Genomic DNA, 21,222 nt, shown 5'->3' on the forward strand with positions numbered 1-21,222 from the left:
AATCATTTTATATAATCTAGAAAAATAAAGGAGCTAGAATTGAAATTTAACCATTTTATTAATAGGAAAAAAGGTAATAAAAAAAACATGAATGTAGTAAAAGGAATGCCCTAAATGCTTCCTTCTATATATAATAGTCTAGATTATGCTAATATAAATAAAAAATACAAAAAGCCCACAAAATGATATTTCGCCTTAAAATGCTTAAAGTAGATTTTTGGTATGTGAATATATATATATATATATTTGAAATGTAATATTTTTTTAAAAGTTTTTTTTTTACAAATAATGGAAAGTGATTTTTTGATAATTGGTGGGGTGAAAAGTAAAACAAAATATTATAGAAAAAATGAATCATTCTGTTATTTTTGTTTAGAATATTAATTTATTCATTGTTTAAAAAGAAAGTGTGTTTTCTGAATTGATTCTCATTTTTCACTTTTCAATAGTTTATACATGTATATTATTCCTGAAAATTTGGATGAGACACTTGTCTAAATTTATTTGTTATTATGGTTAAGGCATGGTTCAACTCCACCCACTTTCCTTTTTTTGTACTTTTTTCTCCCCAAAATGGAATAAAAAATAAACAAGCACATATCTTAAAGGAAGGCCATCTTCCTTTCCGCTCTGTGGATCAGAAATGCTCATGTTTTAAGAGCACAGAATTAAATGTTAGAAATGTTGCAATCAAATACTTGAAAACTGTGATTAAAGCCATGCGCATGACACTGTGCATCCGCTGCATTCTGCATGCCTCCTTAATTTACACATACAAATTGTATATATTATGATACGATCTTTTGTGGGTGAACAGAGAGACAGAAATATATATAAAATTTTGATTAGTGGGTTATATTTTTTAGACAAAAACTATGATTATTCTTAAAATTAAAAGAAAGAAGGGTTAGATGGGGCCGCGATTACAATTAAAAACACCAGGAAAAAGCACAAAAAAGAAGCAAGTTGCACAACCACAGCACCATAAACAAATCAGTGGGGATGATTCCAAACTGAAGTGAGATGAGAGTGAAGTTTGGGGGGATTGGAGTCACCATCATTACCCTCTTATCCACCCTTCCTGCATATGCTTAAGCAAAGGCCCCACCTCCCTTGTGCACAATATTTGCATGCTTTGGCAGCAGCACAAATATAAAATTCTATGTATATCCTTCATTTTAATAAACTGGGGTTGATTACCTATTCCTTTGACTGCACCGCCTGCTGCTACTGCTAACAACCACAACCACACACGCAGTCTCGCGGTTTCTTCAACTACTTTGCTGTTTTCTTCTTTTTGGGTTAATGTGTAGTTAAAAGTATTTAAGGATATGAGAATTTTTTTTTATCTAATTGGTTTTTTGTTATTTAAGTTAATAATACTTTTGTATTAATATGGTTAGTTTATATCAATCTGTTTATAAATTTTAAAAAATATATATAAATTAATTAAAAAGCATACATTTTCACCTCAAGCATGAACCTTGATTAAAATTTATATATATTTTTATTTTTTAATTTTAATATTTATATCTATCACATGGCATATTTAAAAGCGGTCACCTATCACTAAAAATTAATTATCAATACCACATTATTATAAATTAACTGTGTTAGTGCAAAAATATCAACCTAAATAAAAATATAAATATAAATCAAATTACAAACTTCATATTAAAACTTTTTGTACTTCCTTTCTCACCTTATTCCACAACAATGGATCCAGAAATGGGTCAGTCATGCTTGTGGATTAAGCTTTCAGTTTTTCTTTTTATACCTTTCATGCTTAAACACAATGACATGTGGCTTTTCTTTACCATACTTGTTTATCTTTATTCTTTGCTATCTATTTTGTATATAAAATATTCCTCTAATTACGTGTGTCATGACTTAAAATGATACCAATTCAATTAATAAATTATTTTAAAAATTAATTATGTATAAATAAAATAATAGTATACATAATAATTGCATTATTCTAATTTCTTTTACGCTTTACTTTTAAAACTACCATTTTTATGATAAATGTATTCTTTATGTCGATTTATGTAAACACTAATAATGTTAACGTTCATGGTTGCCCTCCTAACAATATTGTTTACTGTGGTTTAAATTGATATCTCTTCTTATGAGTACAATTTGATTTCCTAAGACACTTAACACTTGTTGGTAATTGCTATTCTTTTAAAAACTATTATTACCTTAAACCAAGTCTCAACTTAGTTGTGAAATTATAAAACCGGTCCTTTTATAAAGTAAAAAGTATTAGTACGAGTATTTTTATAGTTTAATATAAAATCTATAAAAATACTTTTGCATGATGAGACTTAAATTTAGAGAAGAATTTTTGAAACTTAACTTTACCATTTTAACTAAAGCCTAATTTGTTTTTGTATTAATTTCTTTATAAATATATTTATTACATAAAAGTTTTCACCGACATTATTTGCCTCCATAAAATAGTATATTTATGCTATGATTTAAACTATTGACTAAATTTATGCATGGATCAACTAAATACCAACTTGATTAAAATAATTACTAAAATATTTTTCAGATTTAAAATAAGTTATATTATTTAGGTGTAATTGATATGCATATGATGATTTCATCTTTCACCTAAACAATTAAGACGACAATCTTGAGTGGAGAAATTTAATTATAAAAATGCATTTAATAATGAAATAGAGAATAATTAGTGATGAGAATTGACTCGACGGTTCTTAAAGCTACAACCATGAAAAAAGTCTTATTTTGAAATCACAGGAGCCCTGGAGTAATCTTCAAAGGGTCTAAATCTTGTTTTAATTGGAAGAGAACATTCAGGTTGTCAATGTAATTGATGGCTGCTCCCAAATACTCAACAACTCCTTGGCTTTGGATGCTCCAATTTAGTATCATCAACCAATATAACTTAAACTGCAGCAATAATGTTCATAATAACAGCGTAAGTACTATTTGTAAGCTTGTAGACGAGGGTTATATCAGAGACATGCCAAGTGTTATGATTAGGGGAGTGGTGGGAGCAGTTTTTTTTTTCTTCCAAAAGAATGGAACTGTCTGCTCCCACTTTCTTCATTTTTCAAACCCACTCCTCCTAATTTATATTACACTAACTGACCAACCAATTCCCATGCATGCTCAATTCCCACATCTACACCACCAAACATGTTACCCTTTTCAACTTCCATCATTAATCTCACACTCAAGCTTTAGTTTTAGTTTCAGAGGTTGCTGCTCTCTAACTGCTGAAACCTACAAGGAGGAGAACGTTTTCTAGTTTTGAACCATGTTTGACATCTTTTTCGGCTGGCGAAAAGCTTCAAAATGGTACCCTTTTTTTTCCTGAGAGAAAAGCTTATTGGATGGGGTTTCTGTTTTTACTTATGTACTGTGGTGTTTGCAGTAAGAAGCTGATCAAGCGTGTTCAGTGCCGTCTGAAGCTGCTAAAGAACAAAAGGTTTACAATTGTGAAACAGCTGCGGGAGGATCTGGCTCAGCTCATCAAACTTGGTTATCAACAAACTGCCTTTAACCGGGTAGGGACGATGATCAATATCTTTTCATTAAAACTCTAAACTCTCTATGCTGTGTTCCCCTGCTTTTGATTCTTCTTCTTCTTCTTCTTCTTCTTCTTCTCCTGCATGTTGTTTGCATAACCTTCTGGTATTAAGTATGATATTGGGATAGGCTATTTTCATCCTTTAGTTTTGACACTTAAAATTTTCAGGCTGAGCAGCTTCTTAAAGATGAGAATATAATGGCAGTCTATGAGATACTGGATCATTTCTGTGAATTTGTCAACATTCAATTATCATATATTCGCAGACACAAGTAATTTTTTTCCCTCTTAACCACACTTTTCCTCTTTTAATCACTTTTTTCAAGTTTCTGACCATGAACTGAATTAGTTGTCCTGTAATTGTGGTATTCTAGGGACTGCCCTAATGATATCAATGAAGCAGTTTCAAGCCTCATATTCGCCTCTGCCAGATGTGCAGATCTCCCTGAGCTTCCTGCGGTTCGTAAGCTCTTCGGGGAGCGTTACGGGCATAGGTTCACGACAGTGGCCGTTGAATTGCTTCCTGGGAATCTGGTCAACCGTGAGGTTGCCCATTCTAGTGCTAACTGCTGATATTTCTTGCTTGTGATCAGTTTTTTTATCATCAATTAACATGAAGAAATTTGATAAAATCTTGACTACAGATACAAGAAAAACTATCCCCAAAATCCGTTTCGGATGATATGAAGTACAGATTGATTGATGAAATAGCTCGAGATTACTGCTCACGGCCTGAAATTTTGGCACTTGAATACTTCCCCGAATTGCAATGCCAGGTAACTAGATTATGTTCTTTCAATTACTGTCTTTTGGTCAGATTTTGATGTTTCATTGAAGTCCTACATTGGTGCAGACTTCAGATGGTAGTGAGAAGGAAGGAAAATACATACAAGTTGATCCATTGGCAAAGACTGCCACTCATTTGATCAGCCAATGTCACTCTTATTCCTATCCAAATTCTGATACCATTGGTGCTTCCCTTACTTGTTCTCCACCAGATGACATAAAAGCAGAAAGCCGGAACATCAGCCGGATTTGTACAACCACTAGGAAACGAAAGGATGATGATGAAAGGATAAAAGCACCATCTTCCTCGGAAAGTTTGCCTCAGTTTTGTGAGGAAGTAGTTGTCTATTTTGATGACATAGAGGAGTTACGCTCTTCCCGGAGAAAAGAAGCAGATTGTCAAGATCAGAGACTTTTCAAGTTCAAGTCACTGAGCATGCCAACTAAAGGAGTGGTTGTGGATGGCACCGACGGTGATGATGAAAGTTATACGGATAATGTAGAGGATGAGAAACCAAGCTCAAATGCAAACAATTCAAGGCGGAGGTCCTTTTCTCTTGAACCTTCAAGCATGAAGGATGTTGATCACCAGCTATATTATGAGAACCACAAGCATCAATCTCATCACTACAGGAAACACCAGAAGAAAACAGTAGCAGAAAGGAAAGAAGCAACTTATGTGCTGAAGAGATCGAAACAACCTGGCTGCACGGAATTGAGGGGTGACATTCAGGCTAATACTTTGAACAGTGAAGTAAAAACCTGCAGCTTGGAAAACCCATGTTACAATTGTAGTTTTGATGACAGAGAAGAAAAGGCCCCTCCAGTTAGTGATAAAGGAGGAATTTTGGATGAAAAGTTTTGCCATTGCCGATGTTCTTCCAACGACGATACTAGATGTATTAGAATGAAAGAGAGTAGTAGTCCTACTCGGAATCTGAGGAGAAGAAGCTACGACGATGGTGCAAGTGTGTATGGAGTTTTCACCTTGCCCAAATTGGAAAAGGAAGAAAGCATAGGGAAAGTGAAGGGAAATGTGGGTGCTTCCCATACGAGAAAAGGAACAGGTGGTCCTTATTTGAGGGCCACGACAATGCCACAAGAAAGGCCAAGAGAGATTCACAGGTACAGCATTCTTCGAACCAATTCAATGTCGATTCACAACCCTAATCACGTTCACCCTAAGCTGCCAGAGTATGAAGACATAGCAGCCAAATTCATGGCTCTCAAGAAGGAGCATCTGCTACATAAGCAGTGATGAAGTAACCAACTGTTTATTTTTCTTTCGCATTGAAAGATTCTCTAGTATTCTTTTTGTTCTCCTGTTATACCATATGATGATGATATGGAGAGTTATTGTTTCAATTAAATCCAGGACACAGTAATTTGTTGTTAGAGAAGGGTGCAATTGCTGAGAATGAAGAAGCCTTATAATTTGTTAAAATAATATGTTACGCCCAATGCATACAAAGCAGCAGCAGATTTACGTGAATATAATTTAACATTATTTATGATTATCTCTCAATTGAAATTATGTAAAGACAAACTTATTGACGACGATATATTTGAGAAAACATGATTACCTTTGCATGCCTAAAATATGCTCTTGAAATAGCATTATGAAGAGTGTATGTTCATAAAATATTCTTAATTAATTCCTTATTAATTGATGTTCCCACACAATGGTAACATGTTTGTTATTTCGCTTATTTGGTGTCTTTGGTTTCGGTAAGAAGGAAATAGGGAGATTGAAGTGTGATGATGATCGGACTTGTGTGGTGTCGAGTGAGTGGTTTGAGTGATGATGAGTAAGGTGATAGGTAGAAGTATTCATGAGCTGATTTGATTTACTATTCACAAAATAAACAAATATATAAAAATAAATTTATATTACAATTTTATTATTTGTAAAATAGCGAAACAAATCATTTCAGCTAGCCAAGTCTAGTTAGGCTTGAGCAGAATTTTTTTGAAATTTGGATAATTCTCGGCCTAAACAATGAACACAGAATTTTTTTGAAATTGAGGAAAGATGATGCGAGAGAAGTTAATAAGGATGGATTGAGGTATGATGTAGGACAACATATGAGAGAAAACAAAAACGTGTAGTAATTTTTATTTTTTATAATATTTGAATAATTTGAATAAATTATATAATTTTTCTATATGTTTTTGTACATTTAAAATTTTTAAAATTTTTTATTATTTTTATAATCTATACTTTTTAAAAAAAATAGAATTTTTAGACTTTTTTTTAACTTAAATAGTCAATTAAACTCTCATAAAATAATATTAAAAAGATCAATTAAGCCTTACACATCATTATTTTTTCATGCCAATTACCACATCAATACTTAATGGCTCATCAGGGGCTTCAATGGAGAAAATGAAGTCAATGAGCTTAATTATGTATACAAACCATGATTCAAATGGCTCAATTGAACATAATTGATTTTTAAATTATTTTCAGAGAACTTATTTGATATTTTATTTGTTATAAAAGATAAAAATATTCTCATAATAATATAATTTATTTAAAAAAGAATTTTTAAATGGGATGAGTGATAAAAATAAATTATTATAACAAAGATATACATTTCTTATTTTATTGGTGGCACACAGTTAGATGATATAGAATATGCCAAGCACACTAAAGTATGTTGAAATGAAGGTCTTAAAGTTAAATGGAGCATATCAAACAGACATTTTGTCAACCCATTGAGGGGTTGACTTACGTGTTCTGAAAAAATAGAATTTGGAATTGATTGATTGATTTCAAGATGCCACCTCTTTTCTTTAATCTAATCTCTTCCCTAAACCACTTTGATTTCCTAAATTGACTCTCAATCATGTTTTTAAATAAATCCTAAGATACACGAAAGTTGATGGTTGAAAATTGTTTTGGTATTAAAAAATGTTGGAAATTAACAACACTTCACCTACAACCCACTTGACTACATATATTGAAAGTTGAAACGAAAAGAGGGAAAAAAGGCCTATCATTAGCCAAGCCCTCTCTTATATCAACTAAAGTGGCGCCAACATTATATTCTCCAAGTCATTTTTATCTCAACTTTTTAGCTCTTACATGTTACATAATATATTATCAAAAAGACTATAAATATAAGGGTTAAGTTAATCAATAGTCTCCACATTTTGATTGAAATTACGTTTTCTTCATCTAACATTCAAGTCTTACCAAATTGCTACTAACATTATTGAGTTGCTACAAAATGATCATTCAACTGTTAAATATTTATGTTAATGGGATAATATCCATATGACTTTATTATCTCTCATCCACAATCGACAATGATGATGCTTATGCACATTTATGGTTTTCACTTCCAACTTCTAGCTTCGATTTCTTGAATATCTGCATCCTTCATGTTAGATAAAAATAGAGCATGTTAGCTAAAGAAGGCCATATGCAATATACTAATGGAACCTAATGGACAATTCACAACAACCACAAAAAAGATAAAAAGGCATGTGACAGCCTGATTTTGACCCTAATCGAAACAGTGGTTTCGGGACCACAAGTTCTAGTCTAAAAAATATTTTAATATTATTTTCTGTGTTAATTATGTGTGAATTTACATATGTGAAAGTTTCGTGAATTTATTTTACTGTTTGTGTGCTAAATTTGAGAAAAGGGCTTAATCGCGTAAAATAAAAATTTAATGGTTAAATATGAAAGTGCCTAATTGTTGTTGTCTTTATAATTTGGAGGTTCTATGATGCAATTAGCCCACTATATAAGTTAGTGGAAGAAAATGGTCAAGAATGACCTTATATTATATGTTATGTATAGTAACTTATAAAGGTTAAATTAGTAAATAAAATATTATAATGTATTTATAATAAAACAAAACATAAATTAAAAGCATTATCATGTTCATCTTGCGAAAGTTGCTAAAGAAAAGAAAAGAAAAGAGATTTGAAGCATTCACCATTACTAAGCTCAATCAAGGTATGTTTTGGTTTTGGTTTTGATGATTTTTAAGTTTTTGAGATCGTTGCTTCGAGTACTACAAAGCCCATGCTTGAATTTTTGAATTGGTTGTGTATTTTGTGATATTCCATTGAAGAGATCTTGTTGTTTTTGTTGTTAGATCATGGAAAATAAATATATGTTGTTAGATTTTCATGTTTTAATTAGTAATTTTTGATAAAAATGTGTATTAAGGACTAAATTAAGAAAAGTGTAAATCGAGGGGTCAAAATGTGAAATAAATGAAATGTGTGGATTTAGATAGACTATAGGAATATTCAGCCCTAGCATGATACATGCAAATTTTGTGTCTTTTGTGTTTTATGCAATAGGGACTAAATTGTAAAAAGTGTAAAATGTCAGGGGAAAAATGGTAATTTGCCCATTTATGTGTTTTTGGATTAAATTGAATGGAATTATGCTTAAATAAGTTTAATTTGAATATGTTTAGGTCATGAACCAAAGAAAACGAATTTGGATCGGGGAAAAACAAAAATAATCGAATAGTCGTCTATTCCGTCCGTCGATATCCGAGGTAAGTTTATAAACAAATAGATGTTATAATTTTTAATTAAATGTGAATTATATGTGCTGAAATGAATATGTGAATAAATATATGTATTAGTCGAATGTGTACAAGCTTGGCAGCTATGTTTATGAATTCGTTTCGACTGAGTTACGACGTCCGAAAGCCCCGTATGAGCCTTAGGAATAGTTAGGATACGTATGTCATGACATAGGATTTCAATATGTATTTTCGTGTAAGACCACGTCTGGGACGTTGGCATCGACTTGTGTATACGTGTAAGACCATGTCTGGGACATTGGCATCGTATTTGATTTGTGTAAGCCCTGTCTGGGACAGTGGCATCGATATGTGATTACATGTAAGACCACGTCTGGGACGTTAGCATTGTATGAGCCTTCCGACTATCCGAGTATCCTTTTTAATTCCGAATGGTTCAACGGGTAAAGATAAGTTGCGTACGAATGTTTAAATCAGACTAAGTGACCAGGTATGTGATAATTGATTATCTATTTGAAAATAAGGTAAGTTGTATACTTGAATTGATGATATGAAGTTATGTGAAATATGAATTATGTGATTGCATATTTGAATATATATGTATTCGGCCTTTGATGTATATGTGTATTGAGGAAAGTGATGATTAGTTATATTAATGTTCAATTGATTATTTGGTAAAGAGGAAGTTATTACAAATTATATAAGTTGATAAATTGAATTATATGTGAAATTATAATGGTTTATTACTAATTGTCTAGCTTAATTTACGTAAATGATTAAATGTTTATTTGCTTATGACTTACTAAGCTTTGATAGCTTACGGTGTGTAATCGCTTTCTGTTTTATAGATTTGGAAGTTGGTTATGAGCTCGGCGATCGTCAGAGAAGTCTATCACACTATCGAGTACTGTTTTCGGTATTTTACTAAGTTTCAAATTGAACTTATGGCATGTATAGTCTAGTTAATATGTTTGATTTCGAGTATGTTAATATGAGCCATGCGAAAATGGCTTATTTATTTTATTAAGCATGGTTTTTATGCTTTTGATCAAGTGTTAGATATGTTGATTTTGGTATCTCAGCTATGGAATATTTATTTATGTGAATTATGTTTGATATGTTTTGTTAAGAATGTGGTAAATAATTCGGCATAGGTGAGCTTAGTTGAAGCATATAAGTGAAGTGAGTTTGGTATATATATGTTATGGTGTTTTAGTCATGTGCTTCGGTAATGAGGTAAATGATATTCAAGCTTAATTAATCTTGGTTATGTTATATATATATATATATATATATGATATGTGTGATATGTTTGGTTTTGGTGTTTCGCTATGGTTTATTTATAAGTAAATATATGTTAATCTTGTTTGATATGCTTTGTTAAGGTATTGTTATGTAATTTAGTAATTAAGTGAACTCGGTTATGGCATATAGGTGAAATGCTAAGTAAATCATAGATAAAATGATAGTTAAATTTGGTTTGTAAGAGTATATTTACATTAATAATTTGATTTGATGAAACTAGTAATGTGCATGTGTATGTACAGTTATAAGGTATGGAAGAACATGTGTATATCTGGTCATGATCTAGACCTATTTTGGAAGTGTGTTTTATGCTATAAATTGGTGTATGGATATAGGTTTGGAAAATGTGAAGTGATATGTATGATTTTATTATTTGAATCGATATGGTTTGATTAGGAAATGACATATTTTGACTTATGATTTAATGGCTAAATCTTGTACAATTTATGAGGTTATTTATGGATGCCAATTTGTTATGAAATAAATTAGGAACGTGGAGTATTTAATAAAGGTACGATTTGCTCATGCAAGTGGACTTAATATTCGATTTTGAATTTGTAAAATGATATGAATTGTATGGATTTTTGGATATGGCTAAAATGGTGTATTCATAAGCACAGACTTGTAATAGATAAATATGCATGTTTTGGTCTTTTAAATGATATATATAAATGATTTTTTTTAAAGTAGGCTTAAAATTTATGAATAAGATACATACAAATTGAGTAATGATAGTTAAGTGAGTAATACAAGTTTGAATTTAACTTTTATAAATTTATTGGATTAGTCGATTAAAGGATAAGTTTATTTGTATTGAGCGTGTATAGTTTATGATTGAATTATTTCATTGAAATGGTCATATGTGTATAATATAATGACATTAAAGGTATGTAAGGCCATAATATAATGTTACTAATGTTGCATTTGTGATTGGACATTAAGTTGTATACATATTGGTTTCATTATATACATATGCGAAGTTATGAAATGCAAAGTTTGATATTTAGATAATGAAATTATGTACGTACATATTCTCTGTATATGAAAAGTGAGGATATATGCTTGAATATGATTTAATTATGAAAATGTCATTAATACGATGGATTTAGGAAATCGAATATTGAAAGTATTATATGCTTGAACATGACTCGGTGTATACAAGTTTGGTTCGAATTTGTTAATTATAGAATATGTTCGATTGAGCTTTGATGTATGTATAAATTGAATTAGTTTGAATTTTGTAATGTGTTTATTTGTGATACATGCTTAGTAAGGTATGATTGATTTGAATTGTAATTATCATTTATATATTTGAATTTAAAATAATTGAATTAAGGATATTCAAGTTTGATAATGTTATAAATGTATCGTTATTCTTTGGTGTATGAAAGGTGATAAATGACTGTGCTGAACTGTGTCTTGTTCGGTAATGCCTCAGAACCCTAATCTGGCGACGGATACGGGTTAGGGGTGTTACAAGGCAGGCCTTTTCAACTTGCTTTTGTGACTCAACAATTCTTGTAAACAAAGATGAACTTCTTCCACACTATCTAATATATACATAATCATTTAATGTGATATCTTGGAGAAATAGTATTTGAAATTAAAGCCCACAACTTTCAAATCGAGAACATTTCATTCACATTAGGTGACACTAAAGTAGTGAAAGATAACACAAGCCTTTTCAAAACCTTAATTAAAAGCCAACCAAAAAGAAGGAAAAAATAAAGAGGCAGGCTACGTAATGACGATAGCTTGTCTCCCTCCCTCTATCTATTTCTTTCTCTTCCTCCAGTGAACAACCATCTAACTTTGTTTTTTGGGTGGTCCCCATTTTCCTAGGAGTGGCTCCGTTGGTGTTTTCAATGAAGGTGGCAGATGTAACAACCCGTTTTTCAGTAGGTTAGAAATGTCAAGTTTAAAATCCTATTTTTGATGTTCGAGCCTGTAAATATTATTATTTAATATTTATAAGGTTAGTATAAAGTTTATTTGAAGTTTGGTCCCTTAATTTTGTTAATTGAATAGTTAATTAAGATATAAAGACTAAATTGTAAAAGTGTTAAAATTTTATCGCTATAGATTTTAAATAGTTGAGGGACCAATTAAGCAATTGAACCCTTTTAAAGAGTCAAACGGTGGTGGGATTGAATTTTCATCCACTAAATTTGTTAATTAAGATTAACAATTGATTAATTAAGATTTAATTAATTAATCTAACTATATAAACCAAAATTAAAAGAAAAATAAAACATTTTTGTATTCATCTTCTACCTCATGAACAAATAGAAGAAAAGGGTTTTGGAAGCTCAAATTTTTGGTTCATTGTTGTAAGTTTAATTTAGTCATTTTTTTGTAATTTTTATGTTTTTGAGGTTTCGCGATTTTGATTTTGCTAACTCTTGTACTAATTTGCAAAATTGTTAAAGTTTTCAAATGTTTCCATTATTGATTTATTGAATTTTTTTGTACTAAATTGTTAGATTTTTAAGTTTAGGAATGAAAAAGGACTAGTTTATAAAGTTTAATTCCTAGTTTTTGAACATGGAGACTAAAGTGTAACACCCCTAACCCTTATCCGTTGCCAGAATAAGGTTACAGAGTATTACTGAACTTTACGGATTAAATACTAACGTTTCACAATATTTAATATACACATCAAGAACCAATAATAAAACACTTATATTGACCTTTATATAGGCCCTCGAGGCCCAATATACACCTTAGAAGTGAATCGATACTCAAGGAATTTTTCTCAAAATCTCAAAAAATTTTCTTAGGAGTAGGAGACACACGCCCGTATGGCCAGCACACGTGACACACCCGTGTCTTAGGTCTTGTGGGCATTCGATGTAAGGCATATGGCCGTGTTCCAGCCCGTGTCCATACCCATGTAACTCTCTGTCTTGGGTCACACGGTTGTGTGAAGGGTACAAGGGTTACACGGCCAAGCCACACACCCGTGTGCTAGGTCGTGTGTAAAAACCTAGGTATTCTGTTTTGAAATTTCAAGGTGCAGGGGACACACGGCCAGACCACATGCCCATGTGCCAGGCAGTGCGTCACACACGATTGAGACACACATCCTTGTCTCTGCCCGTGTGGACGAAAATAGGTCATTTTATGGCCTATTTTCTCACTCATTCTTGACTCCAACCTACACATCTCAAATTTCATACATATAGGCCATAACAAAATCTTCAAAACAACCAATCCTATCATTATTATGGTCATATTATCACATATACTCTAACAATCTAAACTAGAACATAAATTAATTCACACATGCAACTACTATATTAACATGCTATACCAATTCACTCATTACCCATACCAACACTTATACCAAACATGACAAACCATACATATATAAGTTAATATGAAACATAGCCAAAATGTAATTTTAATGTTTACACAGCCATTTAAATTTCTATACATGTCATATAAAACATAGTATGTTTAGCAAAATCTACCGGCAAGTTGGATAGTGTGATTCGATGCGTTGATCCAACCTCCTGACTACTCGAAAATCTACAAAGAACATTAAACAACACAAATAAGCTAAATGTAGCTTAGTAAGTTCGTTGACTTTAAACTTAAATCTTACCAAACATACTATAAAGATGCATTTAACTAAATCGTTCATTACACATTTCTTGCCAATCACAACTTCAATTGATGATTTCACTTATTTCATATCAAAATCGATAATATCATTAAGTTTTCCAATAATACTCCATATGCCACTTACTAGCCTTTGTCAACTTGGAGAATGTCTTACGGATATGAGTACATCGTATATAGAAGCCCAAAGGCTGCACAGAAGCACATAAGTGCTAAATGGAAACCCGTAAGGGTTAAACATAAAAGCTGAACGAAAACTCATAATGGTTAAATTGAAGCTCAAAAGAGTTAAACTGCAACCCAGAAGGGTTAAACTGAAACTCATATGAGTTAACTGAAGCTCATAAGAGCTAAAATGAAAACAAACACGGAAGTTAGCAACAAATGCTGAACCCCGATTTACTTGGGTAATTTGTTGTCAATTCCTCCTTTGCACAGAACGAATGTACTCAATCATGTGTTCCTTTCGCCTCAAACATTCAATTCAATTTTTATAACTTTAACAATAATTTTATTTTCAACAAATGATATGAATAATTACATAATATCAACCATCAATTTAACATTTAACATTAAAGTTTAACCATACGAACTTACCTGGGTTAAATTGTAAGTTTGTAGTAGTTCAAGGATTATTCTGTTAATTTCCCTTTTTCTCGTTGATCTACGAGCTCTTGATCTAAAATCTAAAATTATTCATGCATTAGCATATATTTCAGTTTCAATTCACTTTACAATCAGTACCCTACAAATTTTAAAATTATACAATTACCCCAACTTTTATAGTTTTTGCAATTTAGTTATTTACTAATTAGTCTACCAAATGAACTAACTTTCCTCAATTGACAATTTATCTAAGTATTCTAGGCTATCTTACAGCCTTTGATACATAAAAATTTAATAGCAAACCCTAATTTTAAATTCTTCACAATGTAGTCTTAAAATCAATATCTATCAAATTCACTTTATAAAACCATCATATAACAAAATTAATGTCCTAAATCAATATTAATTCATCCCAAACATCCAGCACTCACTAATGGTAACTTTCAAAATTACTCATAAAATCAAGAACTAATGAAATAGATAATGGGACCTAGTTGTAAAAGTCTTAAAAACACAAAAATTTCAAGAAAAGAGAAAGAATTGAACTCATATGGTGTAAAAATATGAAAACCCAGCTTTTGAGAGACTCTTCTATGGTATTTTTGGCTGAAGATTGATGAAGAAATGTCTAGATTTTTAATTTAGTCATTGTTTTAATTTTTACCTTAATTCCCAAATGACCATTTTTCCCCTAATTCATCCAATTTCAAGATTTTTCTCTACACATGTCGTTTCAGCCTTCTAATAAGTGTCTAATTTCCTTTTTATTCCTTCATTATTCCCCACTTAAGCTATTTAATCACTATTTCTTTAATTAGCAAGTTTTGCACCTTTTTCAATTTAGTTCTTCTTATTTAATTAACTATCAAAACGTTAAATTTTCTGACGAAACTTTAATACTAACTTAATGACACTCCTTAAATTTACGGCTCGATTTATAAAATCGAGGTCTTGATACCCTGTTTTCAAAACCAATTAACCTAATAATTCCTTCTAAACTCAAATCACTATTTCAGAAATTTTTCTAAGATCACATTTAAATCATAATTACTAAATAATAAAATTTTTCAAACTCAGTCTTCGGATTTAGTGGTCTCAAACCACTGTTTCCGACACCACTGAAAATTGGATTGTTACATAAAGTGTGTACATGTCGAAATTAATGTGAAATTAATGTAATTATAGTTAATATATGGTTATATAAGGATGTAATTGAGATCGATTTTGAAATTGAAACTTAAATTAGAAAGTTATGATAATTTCGATTTTAAGAACTAAATTGAATAAAATGAAAAATTTTAAGGAATTCAAATAATGAAATTGATTTGATACATGCATAAAATAAGATGGTATAAGATATGTGGAATTTATAAATTGAATTGAATTATTATATAGATCGAGATTTGAACCAAGCCGAGGATAATCAGGAAAAAGGCAAAATTATTGATTAGTACTTGCAATTCAACTTGTCATTAATTTAATCAAGTAAGTTCATATAGTGTGTCCTGTTTAAATTGTTTTGTATTTGAAATCATGATTATATATATGTATAATTGAAATTTGGATTGTTTACGGTTTGGTACAAAATGTGATATTTGTATTGAATTGTAAATAAATGAATATGAACTTATATGTTGGAATTACCCTGATGAACTTAGTAAAGGTCTTCTACACATGGATACAGATTAATTATCAATAATTACCAAGATCCAGCATTTGTTGTAGACTCGAAGATACATGTGACACAGGTTTAGCTCGGACAAGTAACTTGATGTCGTTTTAAAGGTTTAGTCTGGACGAGAAACCTAACATGTATATTTATAGCTTTGGCGAAGCTATTTGATGTGTTGATATAAAGGTTTATCTCAAATGGGTAACCTGACACGAATATATGTTCAACTTAGACAAGCAACAAATGTGGTCAGTACCAGTGTATTCGAGTTCATTTACTGAGTTTCATTGGGTAATACTGATAATATGAAATGAGAAAATGAGATGACACAAAATGTATTTGATGTTCAAATATGTTATTAGTGAATGATTTGAATATAAAACTTTGGTATACATGTTAAAAGAATCCTACAATACATTCAAGGCACGATTGGCTATGGACTGGTATACCAACCATCTGGTATGAATTTAATTGGTTTCTCCGACGCGGACTGGGCAAGCTCTCTTGGATATCGCAAATCCACCTCTGGTCTTTGTATTTACACTGGCAATAATCTTATTGGATGGTCCTCAAAGAAACAAAATGTCGTGGCTCGCTCCACCACCGAGGCAGAGTATAGAAGTCTAGCAAATGTTGCTGCTGAATTAACTTGGTATCACATGTTACTTGATGAGATTGTGCGACAATTCCATCGTAATGTTGTTGGCTGCAAATCCAATCCTTCATGCCAGAGTCAAGCATGTAGAGCTTGACCTGCACTTTGTTTGAGAAAAAGTGCTTCATAGAGAACTTCAGGTGAATCATGTCCCTAGGTGTGATCAAGTTGATAATGTGTTGACCAAACCTTTAACTGTGGGAGCCTTTACACACTGTCGAGATTGTATGGCTATTGCTACAGTTGGTTCTTTTTGTCAAGACTTTGCAAGGGGAATGTTAGGCAGAACGTCTGCAGAGCAGTTGCATAGTGATAAAGAGTAGTTAAGTAGTTAGTAATAAAGTTGTTATCTCTGTTGCTCATCCTGTTAGTTAGTTTAGTTAGTTTCTGCGTGTAAAAATTCATAATCTTTGTATTGCTCATGATATGAATGAATAGATAAAATTCATAATCTCTTTTCAATCTTTCTAATATGTTTTACTCTTACATATGGTTGAAAAATAGATAAAATTAGACTTTACCTCTGACATTTGATGTTAAGACTTGATCTATTTTCTGATCCGTATCTCATTTGGTTGTATAACTCCATTTTAAAGTTTATTAGTTTTGTTAACCTTTTTTTTCAAATAAGTGGCTCTCCCATGTATCTAAATATTAAAATTTATTAAGGGTCATGAATTGGTAAATTGTAAACATATATAAAAGAATTACTAATAATACAATTAAATTTAATTGTAGTTCAACTATTAAATAAAATATGAACTAAATATGTGTAGGTATTTAAATAACATAATTTTGTGTTTTGATATTCCATCCTCTAGAAATAGAGACTCAATATTTTCTAAAATTGTGTGCTATTTGAAGATGAAAATTACAAATTTTAAAAATTTGAACATATCATAAATTTATTTTATAATAATTTCAGATTAAAAATCTTAATTTATTAAAATTACATCATAGTTTTGTAAGGATGGCATGCTGAAATCTATTATACCATTTTTTCTCACAAAAGAAAGGAAAAAGATGGAAATGGAAAGAAAGGGAAGGGTGGTTGGTTGTGAAAGCAAGTGTGAGGCACTACAAAGGCAGAATCGAAAGTGGTTGAAAGAACCCCTATAATTTGGGACACATGCACTTATGCATGCTCGCGTTTGCTACCAGCCTTACCATTAATTCCATGTAACAAGATTCATGCATGTTACCAAGAGATGCTTGTTTGAGGTCAAAGGTAAAAGAACATTTCTTGTGATTGCCGCTCACTCCAAGTTTCCATTGGCTGTAATTGAGTTACACTTGGTCGGCTGCCTCTAAAGTCAATAAAGTAAAACCCAAATTCCCAGTGGATGTGATGTGAGACATGAAAGGAATTTCCTTCTCCAGATATTTTTCGTCTTTTCAGAAGCATACATAAACTCATGATTAGATTACACGTGTCAATACCAAAGGGTCAACACGTTTAGTGGAAACTTCTTTCAATTCGATCCTACCAAACTCTTAGGTTGTTGAATGGAAGTTCTTCTAAAGTCGTAGTTGCACCCACTTCTATGGAAGGAGATAATGGCATAAATGACACTACGTTATGGCGCAGAAAGAAATTTTATATATATTTATTAAAAATAATGTGGTTGTTGAGATTTACTTGGAGCAGTGGTTGAAGCTTCCTTTTAACATCTTCTTGACAAGCCTGTCAGTTTTAATCACTCATTAACTACCGATTATATAAACCTAATCAAAGAAGGTTGACATATATTTGAAGAAGGATTAACATGAGTTGGGGAAAGAAAGACACTGATATTTTTGTTGTTCTAAAACTTTGCTGTTCCTGTCGTTGATGAATGAAGGTAATGATTATAAAATTAAATAATAAAAAAGGGGCATGTGGGAGGATGTGATGACACGTGCCCTTTTTCACCGACTTCTCAGGCCACGATTTCCACCCTTTTTTATTCTCTTCATAAAAAGGTTGAGTATAATATGAAAATATTTCTAACAATAAAAACAAAAAATTCAATTAATTAACCAATGCATCGGATTTCTTGTTCTTTCTAATTTCCTTCACCGAAAGCAAACCTTAGCTAATTTTAGTGTGCACGCCACCAGTTTTACACCCATGGCTATACATGGTTTTGTCAAGCCATTTTAATTCGTTATTATAGTATATATATGGGTTTAAAGGTTGCAAAATATTATGCACAAATGTGCATTTTCGTGTGCGGTTGGCAACATAGTTTTATATTTTAATAGAAACAATAATAATAATAAAGAATGAAAGTCAACCTGATGTTGGTCCCCGGATACCAACTTAGAGGTACGAGACTTGTATAAATTCGCTACTTCCATCTCTCTCACAAACCAAGAGTCCCTCCCTCCCCTGCAATACCAACATAGTTATTGATTACTCGTCCCATCTTAAAGCTATCAAGTTTTTATTTATTAGTATCAATGGCAGCAGCAAATAATATTGGCAAATCCAAGACAGGTGACGGTGATGAGGCAATCAAGATGCCAAGAGACCAAGTTTTGGAGATCGGCAAAGACAAGAATGTTGATTTTGGATTGGAGAGGCATGAATGGAGGCCAGTTTTTTATGAAGCTTCCATGTCTAAAAGGCCTACCAAGAAGATACGTAGCCCTGAACGTGAAGCCTCTTTTCAATTCTCAGCTTCTTTACCTCATCAATCGTCTTCTTGCTCTGTTTCATCCGATGCTTCATTCCAACCATCTAGACTGGTTTTGCCTTATGCTTTTGATGCATCTCAGCAGCCAATGTACTTATCCCAACAATACGGAAATAATCCAACTCTCCTGCCATTACCGCAACATCAGCAACATATGGTTTCCTTTACGCCTCAGCAGCAACATGATGGTGTTTACCAGCCAATGTTTTCAGGAGAATCATCCCTACCGCCTCAGCAACTTGTTCAGTACTGGAGTAATGTATTGAATCTGAGTCCGAGAGGGAGCTTAATGATGATGAGCAGGCTGGGGCAGAATCGTAGACAATTGCTTAGGTCGCCTGTGCAACCGATAAATGCTACTAAGCTTTACCGGGGAGTAAGGCAGAGGCATTGGGGCAAATGGGTAGCTGAAATTCGTCTTCCTCGAAACAGGACTCGTCTTTGGCTTGGCACATTTGATACGGCTGAAGAAGCTGCCTTAGCCTATGATCGCGAAGCATTCAAGCTTAGAGGAGAGAATGCAAGGCTCAATTTCCCGGAGCTTTTCGTCAATAAGGATAAAGTTACGTCCACAGCCCCAAGTTCACCGGTTTCGTCTCCACAGACTCCCCATCAAAGTTCAAAGCCAAACCAGACTCAGAACCTCCCACAACAAGAACCTGAAGAAGACCAAGATTTGCAGTCTGTAGAAATGGAAACGGTGCGGCCACCTGAAGGAGATAATCCTGACAGTGGTTCAGGGATGACAACAGAGGGTTTTGGAGCAGAAGGCGTTTGTGGTTGTGAGGAAATGGAGTGGGGAGCCATGGCAGAGGCTTGGTTCAATGCAATTCCAGCAGGTTGGGGACCTGGTAGTCCTGTTTGGGATGATTTAGATACCACAAACAATCTACTTTTTCCTTCAAATCTTCCTTTCACCCATCAAAATCAAAACCTGCTGGATTCTGATCTCTCAAAACAACACAATTCTGCTTCTTCACCTTCTTGTCCAATGAAACATTTCTTTTGGAAAGATGAAGATTAATAGGTGAATTATAGGATCAATTTTCTTTTAGTGGTAAACCCATTCTTTGCCGGTGTGCATGTTTGCATGGCTAAGGAGGTTTTTAGATCAAACTATGACGTTTTGTTTCACAGGATTTTTGGAGCAATCAACCTCATGCTTTTCACCAGTACAGGATAAGCACAGACAAAAACATGTTTCAAATTTCACATTTTATACTTTGTTTGTCCCTTTGGAAATGAATTCAGCAAATTTGCAGCATCGCTTCCCCTAATAAAACACAATCGTTAGTTATGTTTGTTTCTCCTCTACGGTACAGTTGTTTTGTATTGCTTGGATAAAATAATGCTGTGATCATTAGCTAAGCAGGAATATATGTCAAAACATTAAAATATACTACGCTTTAATCAGTGCCAATTAGGGACACTTCTTCTATTAACACAACTCACACTCTTACCTTCTAAATTTAATTTTTTTTTTTAAGTCAAATAAATCATTGTCGTATTTCTATTTATTATTGTTTGTTTTTATCAATGTTTTCTTATATGCATAAAATAATACAGATTCTTAACAAAACAGATCTAAGTAGCTTGTTGCACCTTTTTTAGTTGAGAGTTTTTCACTTTTTCGAAAAATGTTTACCAAGTATTATCTATTTGGAGTCAACAAACCTCTCAGCAAGTATTGTCTTTAGTGGAAGGTTTTATCCTCATCTCTGGTGTAAACTTGAGTCTTTAAAGAGGGGTAGCAAATTCACAAAGCAGGAGCACCTCGTCAGGTGTCTAAGAAGGCAAACAATGTGCATTGCACA

The 21,222-nt window shown here is 32.4% G+C and overlaps 2 protein-coding genes and 1 long non-coding RNA gene across 4 annotated transcripts; all 3 read left to right on the forward strand.

Moving 5' to 3' along the window:
• Window positions 1-2,777: 2,777 nt before the first annotated feature.
• On the forward strand, window positions 2,778-5,795 carry LOC105764204 (uncharacterized). Of its 2 annotated transcripts, XM_052625001.1 has the most exons (7): window positions 2,778-2,947; window positions 3,217-3,330; window positions 3,407-3,539; window positions 3,731-3,834; window positions 3,937-4,108; window positions 4,207-4,338; window positions 4,416-5,795. In XM_052625001.1, exons 2-7 carry the CDS (start codon window positions 3,290-3,292, stop codon window positions 5,604-5,606), a joined length of 1,773 nt encoding a protein of 590 aa, XP_052480961.1. In that variant the 5' UTR covers window positions 2,778-2,947; window positions 3,217-3,289; the 3' UTR covers window positions 5,607-5,795. The 2 variants fall into 2 exon arrangements, with proteins under 2 accessions (XP_052480961.1, XP_012438165.1); XM_012582711.2 differs by lacking the exon at window positions 2,778-2,947 and having other exon boundaries at window positions 3,001-3,330.
• Window positions 5,796-8,798: 3,003 nt separating this feature from the next.
• On the forward strand, window positions 8,799-9,974 carry LOC128035327 (uncharacterized). Its single transcript, XR_008191715.1, has 2 exons — window positions 8,799-8,877; window positions 9,717-9,974. It is a non-coding gene; the product is annotated as an uncharacterized LOC128035327 (long non-coding RNA).
• Window positions 9,975-19,023: 9,049 nt separating this feature from the next.
• Window positions 19,024-20,705, forward strand: LOC105764206 (ethylene-responsive transcription factor ERF054). The gene has a single exon (XM_012582712.2). The coding sequence runs from the start codon at window positions 19,173-19,175 to the stop codon at window positions 20,430-20,432; it is 1,260 nt and encodes a 419-aa protein (XP_012438166.1). The 5' UTR covers window positions 19,024-19,172; the 3' UTR covers window positions 20,433-20,705.
• The last annotated feature ends 517 nt before the right edge of the window (window positions 20,706-21,222 follow it).

This window comes from Gossypium raimondii, chromosome 12 (genome assembly GCF_025698545.1).
Source record: "Gossypium raimondii isolate GPD5lz chromosome 12, ASM2569854v1, whole genome shotgun sequence".
Taxonomy (NCBI): Eukaryota; Viridiplantae; Streptophyta; class Magnoliopsida; order Malvales; family Malvaceae; genus Gossypium; species Gossypium raimondii.